General features: G+C 34.3%; 1 protein-coding gene across 1 annotated transcript; it reads left to right on the top strand.

The window, feature by feature from the left end:
• The first annotated feature begins 7,062 nt into the window (after window positions 1-7,062).
• On the top strand, window positions 7,063-17,066 carry LOC104598245 (uncharacterized). The gene is made up of 11 exons (XM_010260197.3): window positions 7,063-7,402; window positions 8,826-9,005; window positions 11,078-11,214; window positions 12,060-12,256; window positions 12,358-12,639; window positions 12,746-12,804; window positions 12,908-12,944; window positions 13,212-13,283; window positions 13,449-13,599; window positions 15,064-15,207; window positions 16,308-17,066. Exons 2-11 carry the CDS (start codon window positions 8,843-8,845, stop codon window positions 16,728-16,730), a joined length of 1,665 nt encoding a protein of 554 aa, XP_010258499.1. The 5' UTR covers window positions 7,063-7,402; window positions 8,826-8,842; the 3' UTR covers window positions 16,731-17,066.

Genomic DNA, 17,066 nt, shown 5'->3' with positions numbered 1-17,066 from the left:
TGGAGTTGGATTAAATCCGAATCCGATCTAAGTCTGTTAGGATTTAGATTCGAATATGAGTCTTTAAATCCGATCAAATTTCGGATCGGATTTGGGTGTATGCGATCAGTAATCAGATCGGATGCGAATTTTGCTACATTCGATCCGAATTTGATTCAATTACAGCCCTAGTCCCTATCACGGCTGGGTTAAATTAGGGTTTCTAAGAGTTAAGGGAGAAGAAAAGCAAGAGATTGGAGAAAGCTAGGGAATTTTCCCCTCCCTTCTTAATTCCTTATATAGAGCACTCTCCTAGTCTAATTAAGAGTTGATCCAAATCCCATTTGGATTAGGACTTCATTTTCAATTGATAAGAATTATCTTCTTAAGAGAATGGGTGTTCCATACCCAGATCCATGCCCATTTTCAACCCAAATCACATGACAACTTAAGTTGTCAAGTGATCTCTTAACTAATCATATTAGTAATGGGCCTTAGGCCCATTTTCTTTAATTGTTTAGTTGCATGGCCACTTTGGGCCTTAATATTGTATGGTGCAGAATCCACTAAGGTTTCATACAAGTCCATAAGGGTTTGGCCCCACCTCTGGAAGAGGTTAGGCCGAATTCACTGTTTAGGGGCAGTGAACCCCTAACTCAATTAGCTTGTACTCAGTTTGGGTCCAACATTTACACATAATTGGTCCTTGGATTCAGCCATTCTATGAAGACCCAAGGATAACGGACTTATGTAAGATAAATCACATAAGGTAATCATCCCTGTAATGGTCTCTTACACCTAACATATCGGCCAATAATCATCAAAATACTACCCACAATGAAGGACATCTTTCTTGACTACAAAATGCAATGTCACACTCTTTGCTCGAAAGGACCCCGGATTAAAACTTTTTGCAAACCTATTTCATAAAAAATACTTTTTGCACATAAGATTTCAAATACAATTGAAATCCATTGCTAGTAGTTTAGGTTTCCATCAGAGAGAGTGTAAACCCTAATACTCACTTTGTCCGACCAATGGGCCAATTCTAATACTATGATCACCCACTAAGATAATTTCCTAAACCGCCCCAACATACTTAGATATTCAACCCTTGATGAATCTCATTGGTTGGCATATTAAAGACAGTTTAGTTGAAAACCTAGTAAAGTATCAAAATCAAGTTTGGAGTTAAGTATAACTTTCCAATTTTACCCATTTATCTCAAAGGTCCAAAGCATAAGTAGAAATTGATTCAAGTTCAATGTTTCTTCCAAACACCCACTAGCTATACTTAGGGTCTAAGCTTAATAGCTGAGACAAGTCGTTTCACAAATTCGGTAGCACATCAATGTCAGCCTTGTCAGTATAAACTCCCCAAGTTTAGAACATTCTAAATTAACGCAAGTCTCATAAGTGTCTAGTTTAAGGAGTAATTCATAGAAATATACCAATTAAAACATAAAATAATAATGTATTTTATTCATTTATTGATAAATGTTTTATATACATCAATCTGATTAGAGCTAAGGGCATATATTGTCTAACATGATGTTGATTGGGATGGGTACCCTGACACTAAACGTTCTACTACGGTGTGGTGTATTTTTCTTGGACAAGGTTCTAAATATTGATACAAACTAATATGTTAGATGGGACATATCAATCTGTATTGTTGAGTGCTTTATTTTTTTATAGTTTTTTTTTTCAAACCTACTCAAGGGGGGCAATATAAGGCCTGTCTACCCCATAAAACAAGTTAAACCTCAAAACAATGCTTATAGTAATGTATCGGTGGGCCACCAATACATTGTGAAATTTTGATTTTAATTTGATCGTGGAAGTGTAAAAAACATCAAATTGTCTCTAAATTCCCTACTAAGGTGGAGTACTATTAATGGCCTTGGCTTGTAGCGAATTGATGTAGCTTCGTGCTCTCCTTGATGACATTAGTCTTTTTTATCCCTCTCTATGTAGATAATATTAGTGCAATAAAGATTGCTTCAAATCCAATATCCCATGAAGAACAAAACATATTGAGGTTGATTGCTACTTCATAGGGGTCAATAACTTAGGAGCCATATTAGCTGTCCTCATGTGTCGTTTGGTCTTCAGTTAGTAGATTTCTTTACTAAAGCTTTGATACGTGCTTAATTTCTTACTTTCTTAGTGACAAACTATGCTTATTTCTGGGCATCAATTAAGGGGGTGTAGAGATATGGGGTTATGAGACCATGTTTGCATTCTACATTGTTTGTACCTTATCTTATTGTATTTTCTCTTTTTTCCTTTTTATTGTTTATCTACCTGGGTGAATCAAACACACCCAATTCAATTCTATGTCATTTGAACTGCTCTAACAATAGGTTCCACTTTCGATTTCAAGTATTGCAACCAGGCTGCTCTTGAGAATTTTAGTTAATAATAACTACTTTCGGTATTTTTTTTAAATGGCAAATCGATTGGAGGGATAATAGAGTAATTTTGCAAAAAAAAATTGTTCATGTACTAGAGGTTTCTACAAGTCGATGTATGTTTAAGAGAAATGGAGAAAGGTGAAGGGGAGTTTTAGATAATAACCCTAAAATACTGGTGTAAATTATTTGACTTTAACATGGAACTGCCAACTCTTTAAAACTTAGGGTTCAACTATAATGTTGGAAAGTCATGATACCAAAAAAACTTGATCAATCAATCGATATCACAAAGTGATAACCAATTAGGTGGGTTTTCATCAAAATTCATGAGGGTTTTGATTAATCAAAGCCTTTTTGCATCATGTCTTTACAACATCATAGATTTTCCCTAAAACTTATTCACTAAAATACAAAGCAATAAATTTTTGTTGTCTCAAAGGGGAAGGACATAGAAACTCCCTTGGAAGATCTTAAGATTGAAAGAGTAAAAGCCCTCATTTTGAGAGAACCATATTTTAAAGTTTGAACTTAGAACACCAATTGCCAATTAGGGCAAGAACTGTAAGGGTTAAATCTTTGAAATTCTTCTGACCGAAAGGTTAATATGGTTTTCTCATATCTTCGTTTGTCAAAACTCTAATAAGTCCTCTCATCCGATCAAAGGAAAAAGATGTTCTAGAAGAAATTTCGAACCCACCTTTGTAGACCATCATAATTAGTAGTCTTTTTTTTTTTAAGCCTGATAAGGCAGACTATTATAATAGTCTATAAACGCTTTATTTTACTAAATTGATAATTTGATATAGGCACTAAAACTAGTAAGTCATGAGTAGATAGTCAAAACCCATGTAATCTCCAATGTTTTCTAGGGAAACAAACAGTGATTTTAGGACAATATAATCATGTTTTTCCTCTTCCTTGGCCAAATAAAATGAATTGATCAAAGGTGAAAAATTCAGAAACTATGAAAAAAATTTTGGTGGGCATGATATGTTTGCGCTTGTTATTTTATTGGAATACGGTCGAAGTCTACTACGGAGGATTTACTTATTGTCTCAAGAATTAGAACACCAAGCAACAACCACCATTGATGATATCTCTAGATAGTCTCTAACCTAAGTATTTTCCAGGGTTCAGAGAATTGAAAATGCATGCAAAAAATAATGGAAAGGTAATATGGTTGAAAATCCATATAAATTCCAAAAAAAATACATCAATAACATTAGATTTGAGGTTCAATTGATTAGGGGTGCAAATGGATTGGATTCTGATCAGATATGAGTCAAGATCCGATCCTATTTTGTTCAACTTGGATCTCCCCTGTTCAGATCTTCAGATTGGATCAAATCAGAAAATAGGATCTGATCAAAAATCAGATTGGATTTGAATCACCCCCTATCCGATTCAAGAAGACCCGATCTGATATATATATATATATACTATTTATTTATTAATAAATATATTATTTATATTGCATTTTTACAAATTTATTATATTAATTACTTTTTTATAAAAAGCATATATATATATATATGATGAAAAGAGTTGAAAATTTTTGTTATTGTTTGTAATAACAATAGAATTTCTTGAACTATTGTTATTGTTTGTAATAATATATAAGTTTTTGCTACAGAGAGAGCACGCAGAAAATTTTTGCACCAAAATTTATTTTTACTAAAACATGATCCATATCCTGCACCCATTAGGCTTAAAAAAAATCCTGCACTATTTCTCTCATTCAATATTTCTTATATTAGTTCACACAAAAATTTCTAAAGAAATATGAATTTATAAAATATTTTTAAGGGTTTTTTTCTTCTTTTTTTTTTTTTTTCTTTTGCTTCATGGGAGACAATGGGGTAGGCCATCCAGGCCATCCCCCGAACTCATAACCCACCCAATCCTGGTGGTAGCTAGATTTGGTCCCAGGTCTCTCTACAAACAGTCAGAGAGAACCTTCAAACTGAGTCACCATTAATTGGTTTTCTTTTCAGAGTATTGATGATTGTGTTCCTTGATGTGAAATTTATTATTATTTAGCAAAAACCAATGTTGTTTTTCGTTTATATATGATTATTGTAAGAATGCAACTGCAAATATGTTGGATGTATGAAAATGCAAATTTGGTTTGGTTTTGCATTGATAAATTTTGTATTCTACTTGATTGTAATGGATATAAATACAAATTTCAAGATTGGAATTTACTTCTCTTTTTTTTTTTAATTTGAGTGCAAATTTAAATGCAAAAACGTTAAAAAAAGTTTACTTTCATTTTCAGCACAAAATAAGTATTCTTACCAATGGCCCATAAAACTGAACCGAAGTACAAATTTGCTTCCATTAACATTTGACTCTTAGGCTCAGTTTGGAAGGAATACAAATACAAATATATAGAGTACAAAACCTTGTATTTTTGTATTATTTTGTATGTATTTGCACTCCTTCCAAACTGAGCATTAAGAGTACGAATGCAAATATGTACAGCATAAATACATACAAAATAATATAAAATATAGGCTGTGTTTGGAAACAACGCAAATATGTGTAAATGCAAATATTTAGGGTATAAAACAGTTCATATAAATTGTAAAATTGGGTTAATTTTGTATTGACAAATTTACCTTCTTACCAAGCAGACTTTTAGCTATAATGGATGCAAACACGAATTCTAATAAAACATAATTTTTTTTTTATCAAAAGCCCACTTGAATGCAAATTTACTTCTTTTTTATTGATGTACTTTTACATCTTATTATCAATGTAAATATGCATTGGTCTGTCATTTGTCAATGCAAAAATGTAATATTGCCAAACACAATCATCCTGAACCAGGATCTACACTCCATTTGCATCATTTCCAAACGCAGCCATAAGATTTTACACTCTACATATTTGCATTTGTACTCCATCCAAACTCAGCCTTACCAAATGGGGAATTCTGTTTAATTGAAAAAGGTGGGAGAACCCTAAAAGGAGTAAAAATTCAATTAAAATATTATAAAGGATTCTACTAGGGTGTGAAAATATAATAGTAAAGGCAAACCTCATCCTCTCAATTGATGAGAGCTAAGTTAATAGAGTGAGAATAAGCATGCCAATTCACATGGTGGGAATGTGGCTCATAATTGTTCTCACATCATACAAAAAAAGACATTTTTACACACAATAGCATTATGCTTAATTTAGGATGAAAAATTTTCACCTTTTTCACAAGGAAAAGTAGAAAAATAATTGTAATCCAAAAGAATCTTATAGTGGACCCCATCCACTTTCCTCTTTCAAGAATTAATTGAGAAGGCTTTGAATATCTCTTCTATTCACACACACATTAGTTTTCTAGGGAAAGCCGGAAAGCAAAGGGAGCCTAAAGTCTACCATTCATTTATATCATTCAGTCGACATTCGTATGTGCTTGCATTCCTCGTCAGCTGGTTTGGGTTTATATATTCCCTTGTTTTAAAGGTGAGGTGACACCTCACTCGATGCTTCTCCCCCCTGGAATACCCTATTTCTTCTCTCACGTCGATTGTCGTTACCTTGTTTCATTCCCACCACCAATAGAAGAATAAGGGAAATTTTGAAATGTTTTTGAACCGCGATTGATTCAGACGGCCGGACCATTCGACTCAGGAATTTTTAAGGCAATTGGTTTCATTTTACCCAAAACCTGGTTTCTAGCCAAAAAATGTTGAATTGGTCAATGATCTATTGATCTGGGTAATCAAATCGTCAATCTGTTCGATGGTTTATAGCTGTTTTTTATTTAAATTATATTTTTTAATTTTATTGTTAGAATGGGCCATCCATTTGAATCGGATGGTCAAACTGATGGCCAGAACGGCTTCAGTTCTGGGTTGCTTTTTAAAACATTGAAATCTTGTATTACAGTTCCTCTGTTATCCTTTTCACATGACATGGTTTGATACGTGGTTTTAAAAAACGAGCCGGAAATGGAATTATTCTGGCCACCGGTTTTTGGTTCAATGGTTTGCCCATCCAGTTCGAATGGACGGCCTGTTTTGACAAAAATTTAAAAAAAAATAAAAAAATAATTAAAAACAAAAAATGGCCAAAAATTATTGAATGAATCAACCAGTCAATGGATCATTGACTGATTCAACAGTTTTTGGTTAGGAACCGAATTTGAGATAAAACGGAACCGATTGCTTAAACGGTTTCCAGGCCGAACGGTCCGACCGTCCGGGAGAGCAACGGTTTGAAAACCATGGTTTGACAAAAGAAGCAAAACCAAACTATCTCTTCCGCTGAGTCAAGTTCAGACCGTCAAACGCTTACATAAGATACAAGGGACGTGAAGACCGACGACTATACCCATGACCAGCAATTGTCGTTTAAGCTGACCAGAAACTCTGTTTCTGTTCCTGTTTTTTGACCTTTTTAATAGTTTGTACACTTTTAACGCTTAACAATTATTTCTTATTCATCTTGTTCTCGGAAAGGAAGTTTTTTTCAAGTGGGAGTCTTTGACACGGGTCTTTTGGTGAGTTATGAAGAAGAATTCGAGATTAATAATTTGCTTGTAAATCAGTTGAGGTCTTTAGCCTCCACTTGATTGCGTATATGTTCTTTGAACTGGGTTCTAGAAAAGTGGCTGTTTTGATTATTTGAGAAGATGAGATTTCAGAAATACAGAAAGGAGGACTTTTCTTTAGCCTCAGTTGGAATTTCTCAGTTTCTAGACATGGGTTTTGTTTATTTAAACCTGGAGATTGGAAATTTGAGTTTTTAGTCTTGCAGAGATGGGATTTGAGTAATAATAGAAACTGAATATGATCGAACATTTAGAGTCTGAGTTTGATCAATTTTCACTGTAACGAGACATAGGTCTTGAGATGTTAGACATGGGTTCTACGAATTCTGTAGGTTTCAAGTCATTATAAAGCTATAGAGATTGGGAAGAGCTGAGCTTTAAATCGAAGCTTGAGGGTTTCTCTGTGTTCTGGAAGTAGGAGCTTCTGCATCAGACTTGAGGATTTTGAACTCTGGTAAGTTTACATGAATTGTAATCGTCTACCTTTGGCTCTTGCCTTGAAGTTCAAATTATATAAACACAAAATTATATATTCATTTGGTTTGTTTTCTTCTCTACAATACCGTAGATAAATTTAAATTTCCTGCTTTATGCGGAAGGGAACCATTCAATAAGTGCTTATTGACCAAGTACTTAAAAACAAGTGCTTATTATAACCTCTTATGAGTATTTGGTGAAAAAACACTTATTTTCAATAGGGATAGTATAGGTATTTTTAAAATGATGTGGTGGGCCAAGATAGGTAGAAGGGAAATAAGTACTTATTGAATAAACATTTAAAAATAAGCTCAAAATGTGAACTTCTCAAATAAGTGCTTATTCTCAGAATAATTACTTATTTTGGGCATATTTCTCAAATGCAAATAAGGCTATGTTTGGTTACAGTGCAATTTTATTTGCACTAGTACAAAGGCACAGGAGTGCAAATGAAAAAAAAAAAAGCAAATTCTCATTTAATTTTATTTTTGGGTTTTACTTTATTCTGCTTCATGTCTTAATTTATTTCATTTGTACTGCAATCAAACAATATAAGTTAAAATTTGAAACAAAAAAAGGTCAGAATTTACATTCAAATCATTTGCATTGCCATAGTTTTGCATAAATGCAAATTTATTTGCATTGCAACCAAACACAGCCTAAGTGTTTATTGGTATAGTCCTGACTCAAAATCAGTGTTTATTCCAATAAGCACTTATTTTTAAGCATTCCCAAAATAAGCACTTATTTTTAAGCACTCCCAAACTTATTTGATCTCTCTCGACCTAGCAATATGGTAAAAGATCCCTCTCTATCATTTTCTAACTTGTTTGTAAGACTGCAAATAAGTCGGATCAGATCTGATACCGATCCGCTAAGAGGCAGATTCAGATATCCCTCTTGCTCCTAACAAATTGGATCGGATCAGAAAAGTTGAACATTAACTTAATGGATCGAATTCAGATATTAGCTGATCCGGTCCATTAATTATGAAATATTATATATTATTTACATATTATGTATATATATATATATATTCTATATATTATTTATATAATATAATATATTATTTATATTACATAATATAAATATAATTATATAATTATAATCGAATCAGATATCCGATAGTACATTCAAATTTGAATTCAAATCATGCTTTTAAAAATCCGACTGATCTTTATCAAATCAGTCGGATTTTCATAAAAATCGGATCGAATATACTCTTACCGAATCCCATCCGATCCGTTTGCAGCCCTACTTTTGATTTCTTCTATCTCTTCTTTGATGAATTATGGCACAGGGGTAATATGTTAAAAGACCTTCTTCTTATGGGCAATATGATAAAAGATCATGGAAATCTCTAATGTTCACCTGCTTTTGCTTTTTTGACATAATGAGAGGATTTTGAGTTTTGAAGATGGACTATACCAAATGTACAAGAGTTGTTGCATTCTTCGTGTTGACAATTCTAGCCACGAATTTTATGGAAATTAGGGCTTATGCCCCCGAAGAACCTCTATATGAGCGTCATTACACGGAGCGAGAAATAGGACTAAGGCATTGGTATAGTTCTGAAGCAGGTAAATTTACAAGAAATTATTTTTGCCATAATATATGAGCTGTGTCTTATATTTTCATAAATTTACTAAATGTCATTATTACTTGTGAAATATCAATCAATTGAAGCATTAATCACATAAGTTTTTTTTTTTTTTTTTTTTTTTTATATTTAGGGTCATTTACTAAAACACTCCCTATAATTTCTTGAATTTACTAAAACCTAGTAACTTACCTTATAGTTTATGTTTTACTAAAACATCCCTTATAGTTTGCAATCAATTTACTTAACCCACTTATCATTAGTTGAAAGTGGAAAATGACAGTTTTAATCCTAACATCCATTCAAATAAATTTAATAAAAAGAAAATAAAAACAAAAATGCCATCTTTTCTCCTAGTAAACAACCATGGATCCGTATCCTTGAACATTTTCCACTCAGTTTAAGAATATTTTTAGAATAAACAACCATGGGTGAACACTTTTCTACTTAGTTTAGATTATCATGTTACCGTGTTCAAATGGCAAAACAAATATAAGATCACTAAGTAAATAGGTTGTAATTTGTAAACTATAAAGGGTGTTTTAGTAAAATGCAAATTATATGATAGGTTTAAGTAAATTTGTGAAACTATAAGGGGTATTCTAGTAAATGACTCTTTTATTTATTATTTTGTATTTGTAGTTATTTCTTTCATTAATAACAAAAATTTTCATTTATCATACTTGTTCAGCTTATTCAACTATGTTAGTAGAAAGGTATGATACCAAAAAAACTTAAAACCAATCAATTGGCATCACAAAAGTGCTAACCAATTAGGAGGTATTCATGAAAATTCAAACTTTTGCCTTTCTACTATAGTAGAATTTTCAATGAATATAAACATGTCCAGTTTGATTTACTTTTTAATTTCTTATAATTTTATTTATTTTTATTTTTTGTTTAATTTATGACATCACAGGTTGATGGATTTAACCGGATTGTAGAACTGCTGAATCGGCTTTTAAAACACATGCCTATCCCTTTGTCAAATTCATGACCCAAATTAAGGGGGTGTTTCACAAAGTTGGTTTTGTTTTTGAAAATAACAACTGCCATGTCAGCAACAAAATATTCTTGATGTGTTGAATGATGTACTTGTATAGTTGTATTGTCTATGAATCTAAACAGTATATACCCTTAACATGGCTCTTGCCTGTATGCAACTGCTTTGTTCAACTTTTCTAGGGTAGCATAATAAATAGCCATAGAGTTAGGATTAAGGCCTTGTTCGTGTCTCGGTAAGTCATTTATCCGGGTAAATGTTTCTTTAAAAACACTTATCCAGTTAAGTGAATTGATCAATATTCTATAGGTGAAATTGTACAATAATTGTTCTATTCAAAAAAGTGACATTATCGAAGGGATAATATTATTAACAATTTTCAGCACTGATGGTTAAGTGATTTATCCAAATCTCAGAAAGGTATTACTTGCCTCAGGTAAACGAGCCACTGGGGAATTCTTTTTTTTTTTTTTTGCGATACCCATTGATACCAAAATACATATATGGATTTATTTATTTTCTGTAGGACCCACACCTAAGGGACATTTAATGGGCCATGTATATGGCTAAGGGACCATGGGCTCTAAAAAATGGGCTATTTGGATTAAAAAATTTGATTCTCCTATTGCTTGGCATCAAAACTAAAAATAGCCATACCCATCCGAGTCCAACCTTAAACACATTTTTCAACCCCTAATAAGGATGTCAACTTAGTCGGGTTCAGCACGGATCTGTCTCAACCCGAATCAGAACCCAACTCAACTAAATAGGTCCAGTCCATCGTAACCACAGGAATACCTCAGCCTAAACCCTACCCGAAACCCGATCAAGCCCAACCTGACCCTAACCCGTTTACTTCACCTGAACCGAGTTGGCAAACTTGGCAGAACTCACCGAATTACTTAGATTGTTGTGAATTGTGATAACTGGATAAGGCTTGGCATAATTGAAAATACTTTTTCAGTTTATTGAATTGATTTGCAAATCTCCTCTTCCCAACACAAGGAGATAACTGAAGGAAGATAGCTAATAAATGAATCACTTTATAGGCAGGAAGTTGCTTCAAAGTGAGATTGGATCAGCACCCAAGAGACAGAGGGATGATGGTACAGTGAGGGTGGACCCCTTGGATCACTTCAAGAAATATAGAGGCGGCTATGACATAACTAATAAGCATTACTGGAGTGTAAGACTCTACTTCTTCTTTTGCACTGTATCCATAAGAGGGCTCAATGGATCCGGACCATCCGATCCATGTCAGGCTCATGCTTACCCATGACCTAGTCCAAATTGACTGAATTGAATTGCTTATTGGTTTATGTGTACTAATTAGGGGTGGCAATGGGTCGAGCTTCTCATGAGCTATTTAAGTTCAGCTCGTGAAAATGGCATGCCATAAAGCCATTAAGAAGTTTGCACCCTGGTTGGTAAGGTCTCCTGCTGGTTGTAACAGAGATTTGGGATTGAATCCCATCTGTACAAGGGTTAGGGGCATAGGATTATGGGTTTGGGGATAGGCCACCCCACGTTGTGTTACCCCATAGAGCAAAAAACAAAAAAAAAACAAGAAAAAGAAAAAGAAAAAAATTGGATTTACTTGCTTCCCTTCTCTAAATTTCAAAATTCATATATTCATCTGCTTATCAGGTTCCAACCAACCAGGTCCAAACTTAGACCTGATTTCTAACGCATCTAAGATTTATTGACTGAACTGGACCTGATTATGATGGAACCAGACCCTACTAATCAGAGTATAATGGGTCCTGTCTTTGGGTATATATGGACATGCCCATATCCCACCCATTGACATTTCAAATGATTAGAACCCAAATTGGGTTTAAACCCAATCTCAGTATGATCACTTCATTGACTACTCTACCTGAAATCAAACTAAAATCTGTTCCTTTTACATGAAAAACAAAGTAAATTATTACCCATCATCATCATCATGTATTTGCTTATTTTAAAGGGGGGAAGGAAACAAGAAGAACTGACTGAACTTTTTATTCTCCATTTTGTTGCTTTCTATAGTCAACTGTATTTACAGGAGTATATGGATATGCCATTGGGATAATATGGTTTTTGTGTGGCATGATTTATGGTGGGTTTTTACTCGCAACCAATCTATGCTGCACAAAGAAGAGAAAGCTCAAGAGAAGACAAGCCTGCTCTAAACAGTGTTATCTCTGGCCTATTCTCTTGGGGACTATCTTCACATTTCTAGCCATGTGAGTCCCTGCAGTCTGTGCTCAATAAAGAACAATGCTTAAAGTAATTCTGATCATCATCTAACAAAGTGCAAACCCTGACACACCCCATATCTCTGCAGAATAGCATCTGGAGTTGTTCTTGGTGGGACCTCAAGATTCCATTCGAGGGCGAAAACAGTGATAAATATCATCATGGACACAGCAGATGAGGCATCCAGGACCCTATACAACACAACAGAGGCAATGAGAGACATCCGCGACAACTTAAAATCATCTGAAGAAGTTAGAAAGGCTTCTGGCTTCCTTAATTCTACATCCCGGAGGCTTGACTATCAAGCTGCAGACATAGAAAGGCAGGCTAGAAAGAACAGGCGTTTGATCAACAGGGGTTTAAAGATAGTGTAATTCTCATTTCCTCTTCCTATTTAAGCACACAGTTCAATCAGGGATACTGTTCACAAGGAAGATGCTTGCAGTTCCCATACTAACATGCTTTTCTGTTTGCAGGTATGCAACAACAACTGTGGCTATTTCATTAAACCTGGTTGCTGTTGTTGCACTGTCAGGTAATTAACTACCTTATAATGCTTTAATAGGTTAACCTAAAATTTCAGCTTAATCAATCCAAAATTCCAAATTTAATCCATTCTAAAATTTATCCTATTGCAGTCTCTGTATATCTGAAGTTGCCCCGAGCATTTCACCTGTAAGTAACTTCATTTCAATCCACTTAAAATGTCAACATATCCGGTCATCATCATCATCATCATGTGTAGATAAGAATGGGACTTATTGTGTAGTGGGTCACAATTCCCCACATGCTCTTTGCATATAAAAATGGTTCCCCCATGATGATATTGTTATTGTTCAGTACTGTAAATTTGATTCTTTTACTTGAATGACTGGATTATCCTGCATGAGAACTCAAGGCATGAGTTTGAAGCTGTCTCAAGGACACCTTTTTCTGTTTCAGGCTTATTATAGTATGCTGGATATTGACAGTTCTGTGTTGGGTGGGCTTTGGGATTTATTTCTTTCTAGAAAGGTAAAGCTTATTCTTCTTGTTCTACAGTTTCACATCTTATCAAGAATCCATTACTTCTCTAGGATTGTGCATAAGGAAGCGATAGAATCAATTAAGAACTTAATAAATGCAGAAAAATGTATAAGAGTGAAAATCTCCTAAGAATGGAAGATATTTGATTTGCAGGTTCACTGGCGACACATGCACAGCTTTTGAAGATTTCCAACAAGATCCAAGCAACAGCACCTTGGGCTCAATCCTTCCATGTGATGAACTAGTTTCAGCAAAATCAGTCCTACAAGATGTCAGCAAAGGAATCTATAATTTGGTGAATCAGGTAAAGGAATTTGTAGATTTTAGTACATAACTTGATGTTCTTCTGTCTTTAAGTTGCCAAATGGATCTCTTCATTTATTCTGCTAGTCTTCTTCTGTGCAGTCTTTCCAAATAAATAGTAGTAACTTTCTGAACTAAAATCAAATTGCTAATTATTGAAATTTATTGAAGATTGACATAAATAGACAGACAATATAGAAAGACACATTAAGTTGGTCATTAGTGATTACAAATCATTAATCTCAAAGTGAAACATGAGGGAAAATAAGAGCAAGTTGATTGTGGAAATATGATACTACGTGATGGAGCATGTTCAAACTGACCTATCCCTTGGGAAAGTCAGGGGATTGAGTAAATAAGACCACCAAAAAGAGAAAATAAAGAAAGAAATAAAGAAAAAAAAGAGAGAAATATTTATTGGCAAATCAACTAAACTTAAAAGATAAAAGTTGTTGCTGTGTGGAAAACTAAGGAATAGAAAGGAAGCTAGAAGAGATCCGATCACATGGTCTGGTGCTAAAAGATGCCCATGTTAAAAGGGAGTGATTCAATTCAGTTGGATCAGTTGTAAGTAGCCCCTGTTTGATTTTTTTTTTATATTTTAACTCCAAAAAACCACAAAATTCTGAAGGGGTTGGGGAAGAAAAAGAGAGTAAGCTGATGCAAATAACTACATTTTAGAATATAGTATAGATTACACAATATTTACATTGTTTGGCATATTGTTATGTCCATATAGAGGATCCTTTATATATTTTTGCTATTTCTTAATCAGCTATTTAAACCCTAGCAAGAACGTGCTAGCATTTATATCATTTAATTAGGGCTTCTTTTTAGTATCTTACTAGAAGAGACCCATGCGATGCATGGACTGATGTTAAAAAGATGCCCATGTTACATACTGTTTCTTAACTGAATTGGTTGTGAATGAGTTTGATTAGTGGTGGGTGAGCTTAAATAGCCCCATATTTAATTTCTTATTTGTAAAATTTCAAAACAAAAACACAAAATTCTAAAGGGTATATATATAGACTCCGGATCTCCTGCCCACAAGAACTCTGCCCATGTCTACCCACAACACACTACCCCCATGGGAACATCTCCCCATGCATAATACTATGTAGGAGGATGGGATGTTCTCCATGTGTGGCTGCGATGTTATATGTGTAGACGTGGGCAGGAGATCCCGACTCATATATATATATATATATATATATATATTACATATATATATATAGAGAGAGAGAGAGAGAATATCAATATGCAACTATCTCAACTTGAGATCAGAAAATGATAAATTAATTATTCATGTATTCAGGATGGGATTTCCTTGGCATCCAGTTCTCCTTTCCTAATCCAATCACTTCTTATAAGATAGGAATTCCCTGGGCTTTCTATATAAATTTATCAACTTGCATCTAGCTTTCTTCTGAGTTCTGACTTCTTTTACAATAAAATATTACAGGTGAATGCAAACATATCAGAACTGAAGGCATCCACTTTTCCAAATATTGCTTATATCTGCAACCCTTTCTCGGCACCACCAGATTACAATTACCAACCAGAAAATTGTCCTCTCAACACAATCAAAATAGGAGACATTCCCCAGGTACTCATAAATGTCAAAAAATAAAGATAAGACACCAAGCCTGTTTTTGGTATATATGATAGAACTTCAGTGAGAAAAAAAAAAAAAAAAACAGAAAGTTGAGGGAAAGTTCTTAATTGTTTTTGTGAAATTGATCCTTGAGAACTTACCCTCAACTTTCTTTTTCTCTCTTATTTTCTAACCGATCAAACACAGGATAATAGGGTGGATATAACGGTCTGTGTTGCATGATAATCAGCATTTTGGCACACAAATAATGTTGATCCCCACTGTCTTATGGATATCCTTCCAAAAGGATCTCCTAGGACTAAATAGGCTCAATGCAACACTACCAAATAGCTGATCAATGATATTTACATTTTACAGGGTAAAGTGGAAATTTTGTTGCAAGCAGTCAAGGCCATGTTTGGCTTGCTGCTTTGGGCCTCACTCTTTTAATTCTTGCTCAGAATGAGCAAGAATGGGTAAGAATGAATAATATTAGAGTTCTTGGTTACAAAATTCTTGCCATGAGTCTCATTCTTTTCAAAATGAAAAATCAGCCCCTAGAATTAAATTTGAGGTAGCCTGCAGCATGAAAAATAATAATGTCCCATCTTGCTCATTTTCATTATTTAAAGAAACTCTATGATGGCGTTCATAAACCACCGACCTAGGTCTACAAAACCACTGCCATAGATGTTTATTAGCAGATTTCGTAGAAACTTACGCCAACAGACCTTGGCTACTTCCAACCATCCGCTAATAAACATCTATGCCAATGGTTTTGGAGACTTGGGCTGGCGGTTTATGACCACCGACACAAAGTATTTTTGAAGAATGAAAATGAACAAGGCACTTCCAGTCTGAAAAGAATTCATTTTTTAGGAAAAAAGTGTTTGGTTCATAGCAATATTTTCTCATTTGCTTATTTTTACCCATTCTTGTTCATTTTAGAATTTCATCTTGGGTAAGAATGAGAGTTGAGCCAAATATGGCCTAATAATATTCCAAAGAAGATGAAGAATCAAGTGATATGGATTGATGTGCACATGAGCTCTCAACAAACAAAAAACCTTTCTACTAATTTTCCTTTACTCTTATGTGCTGTCTTTTTGCAGGTTTTGAAGGCATTCACTTGTTCCGGGAATACTGGAACCTGTACAGGAGAGCTCATTTCAGATGCTGATTTTAAAACAGTGGAGGCATACACAAGCTCGATTCAGAATCTACTGAATTCCTTTCCTGGTATGGAAAGCCTGGTAGACTGCCAGTTAGTAAAAGATGCTTTCAGTGAGATCCTTTCCAGACACTGCCATCCAATGAAGAAATATGTCAGGATGGTGTGGGCATCAATGGTTGTCCTCTCAACAATCATGGTGGCATTGGTTCTGACATGGATGACAAAACTTCATCATGACCAGAAACGCCATTTTAATGAAGGGTCGTCTGTGAAACCTCATTCAGCCAGAGCCAGTATGATGGATTTTGATGCAACTGAGGTGGATGCTTATAATGAACTGGAACCGAAATCAATGCCATAACCAACACTATATATAGTTGCTCAGATATTGTCTAAACACCCAATGTACCACTGAGTTGAAGAGACAGAGGAGGAAGATCCAAGAGATAAGCTTGCAAACTGTAAAGATGAGAAAGAAAATAGAAACAGATGACTAACTGAAATTCAGAAGATGTTGAGAAATATTGCAGGAGGTCATGATTTCTTAGTGAGTGATGGACACTTCCTCCTAAGAAGAGTCCATCTTGGCAAGTTCTTTTGCACTAGAAATGATGAAGTGAATTCTTTCATTGATATAAAAAGATTATTTCTTTCTTGTACAAATTAAGGCAAAACTAGGCTGAAAATTTAATCCTTA

Source organism: Nelumbo nucifera, chromosome 7 (assembly GCF_055504915.1).
Source record: "Nelumbo nucifera cultivar China Antique chromosome 7, China Antique-T2T, whole genome shotgun sequence".
Lineage (NCBI taxonomy): Eukaryota > Viridiplantae > Streptophyta > Magnoliopsida > Proteales > Nelumbonaceae > Nelumbo > Nelumbo nucifera.
The sequence above is the reverse complement of the archived record's forward strand: the minus strand, read 5'-3'. Positions and strand labels throughout refer to the sequence as shown.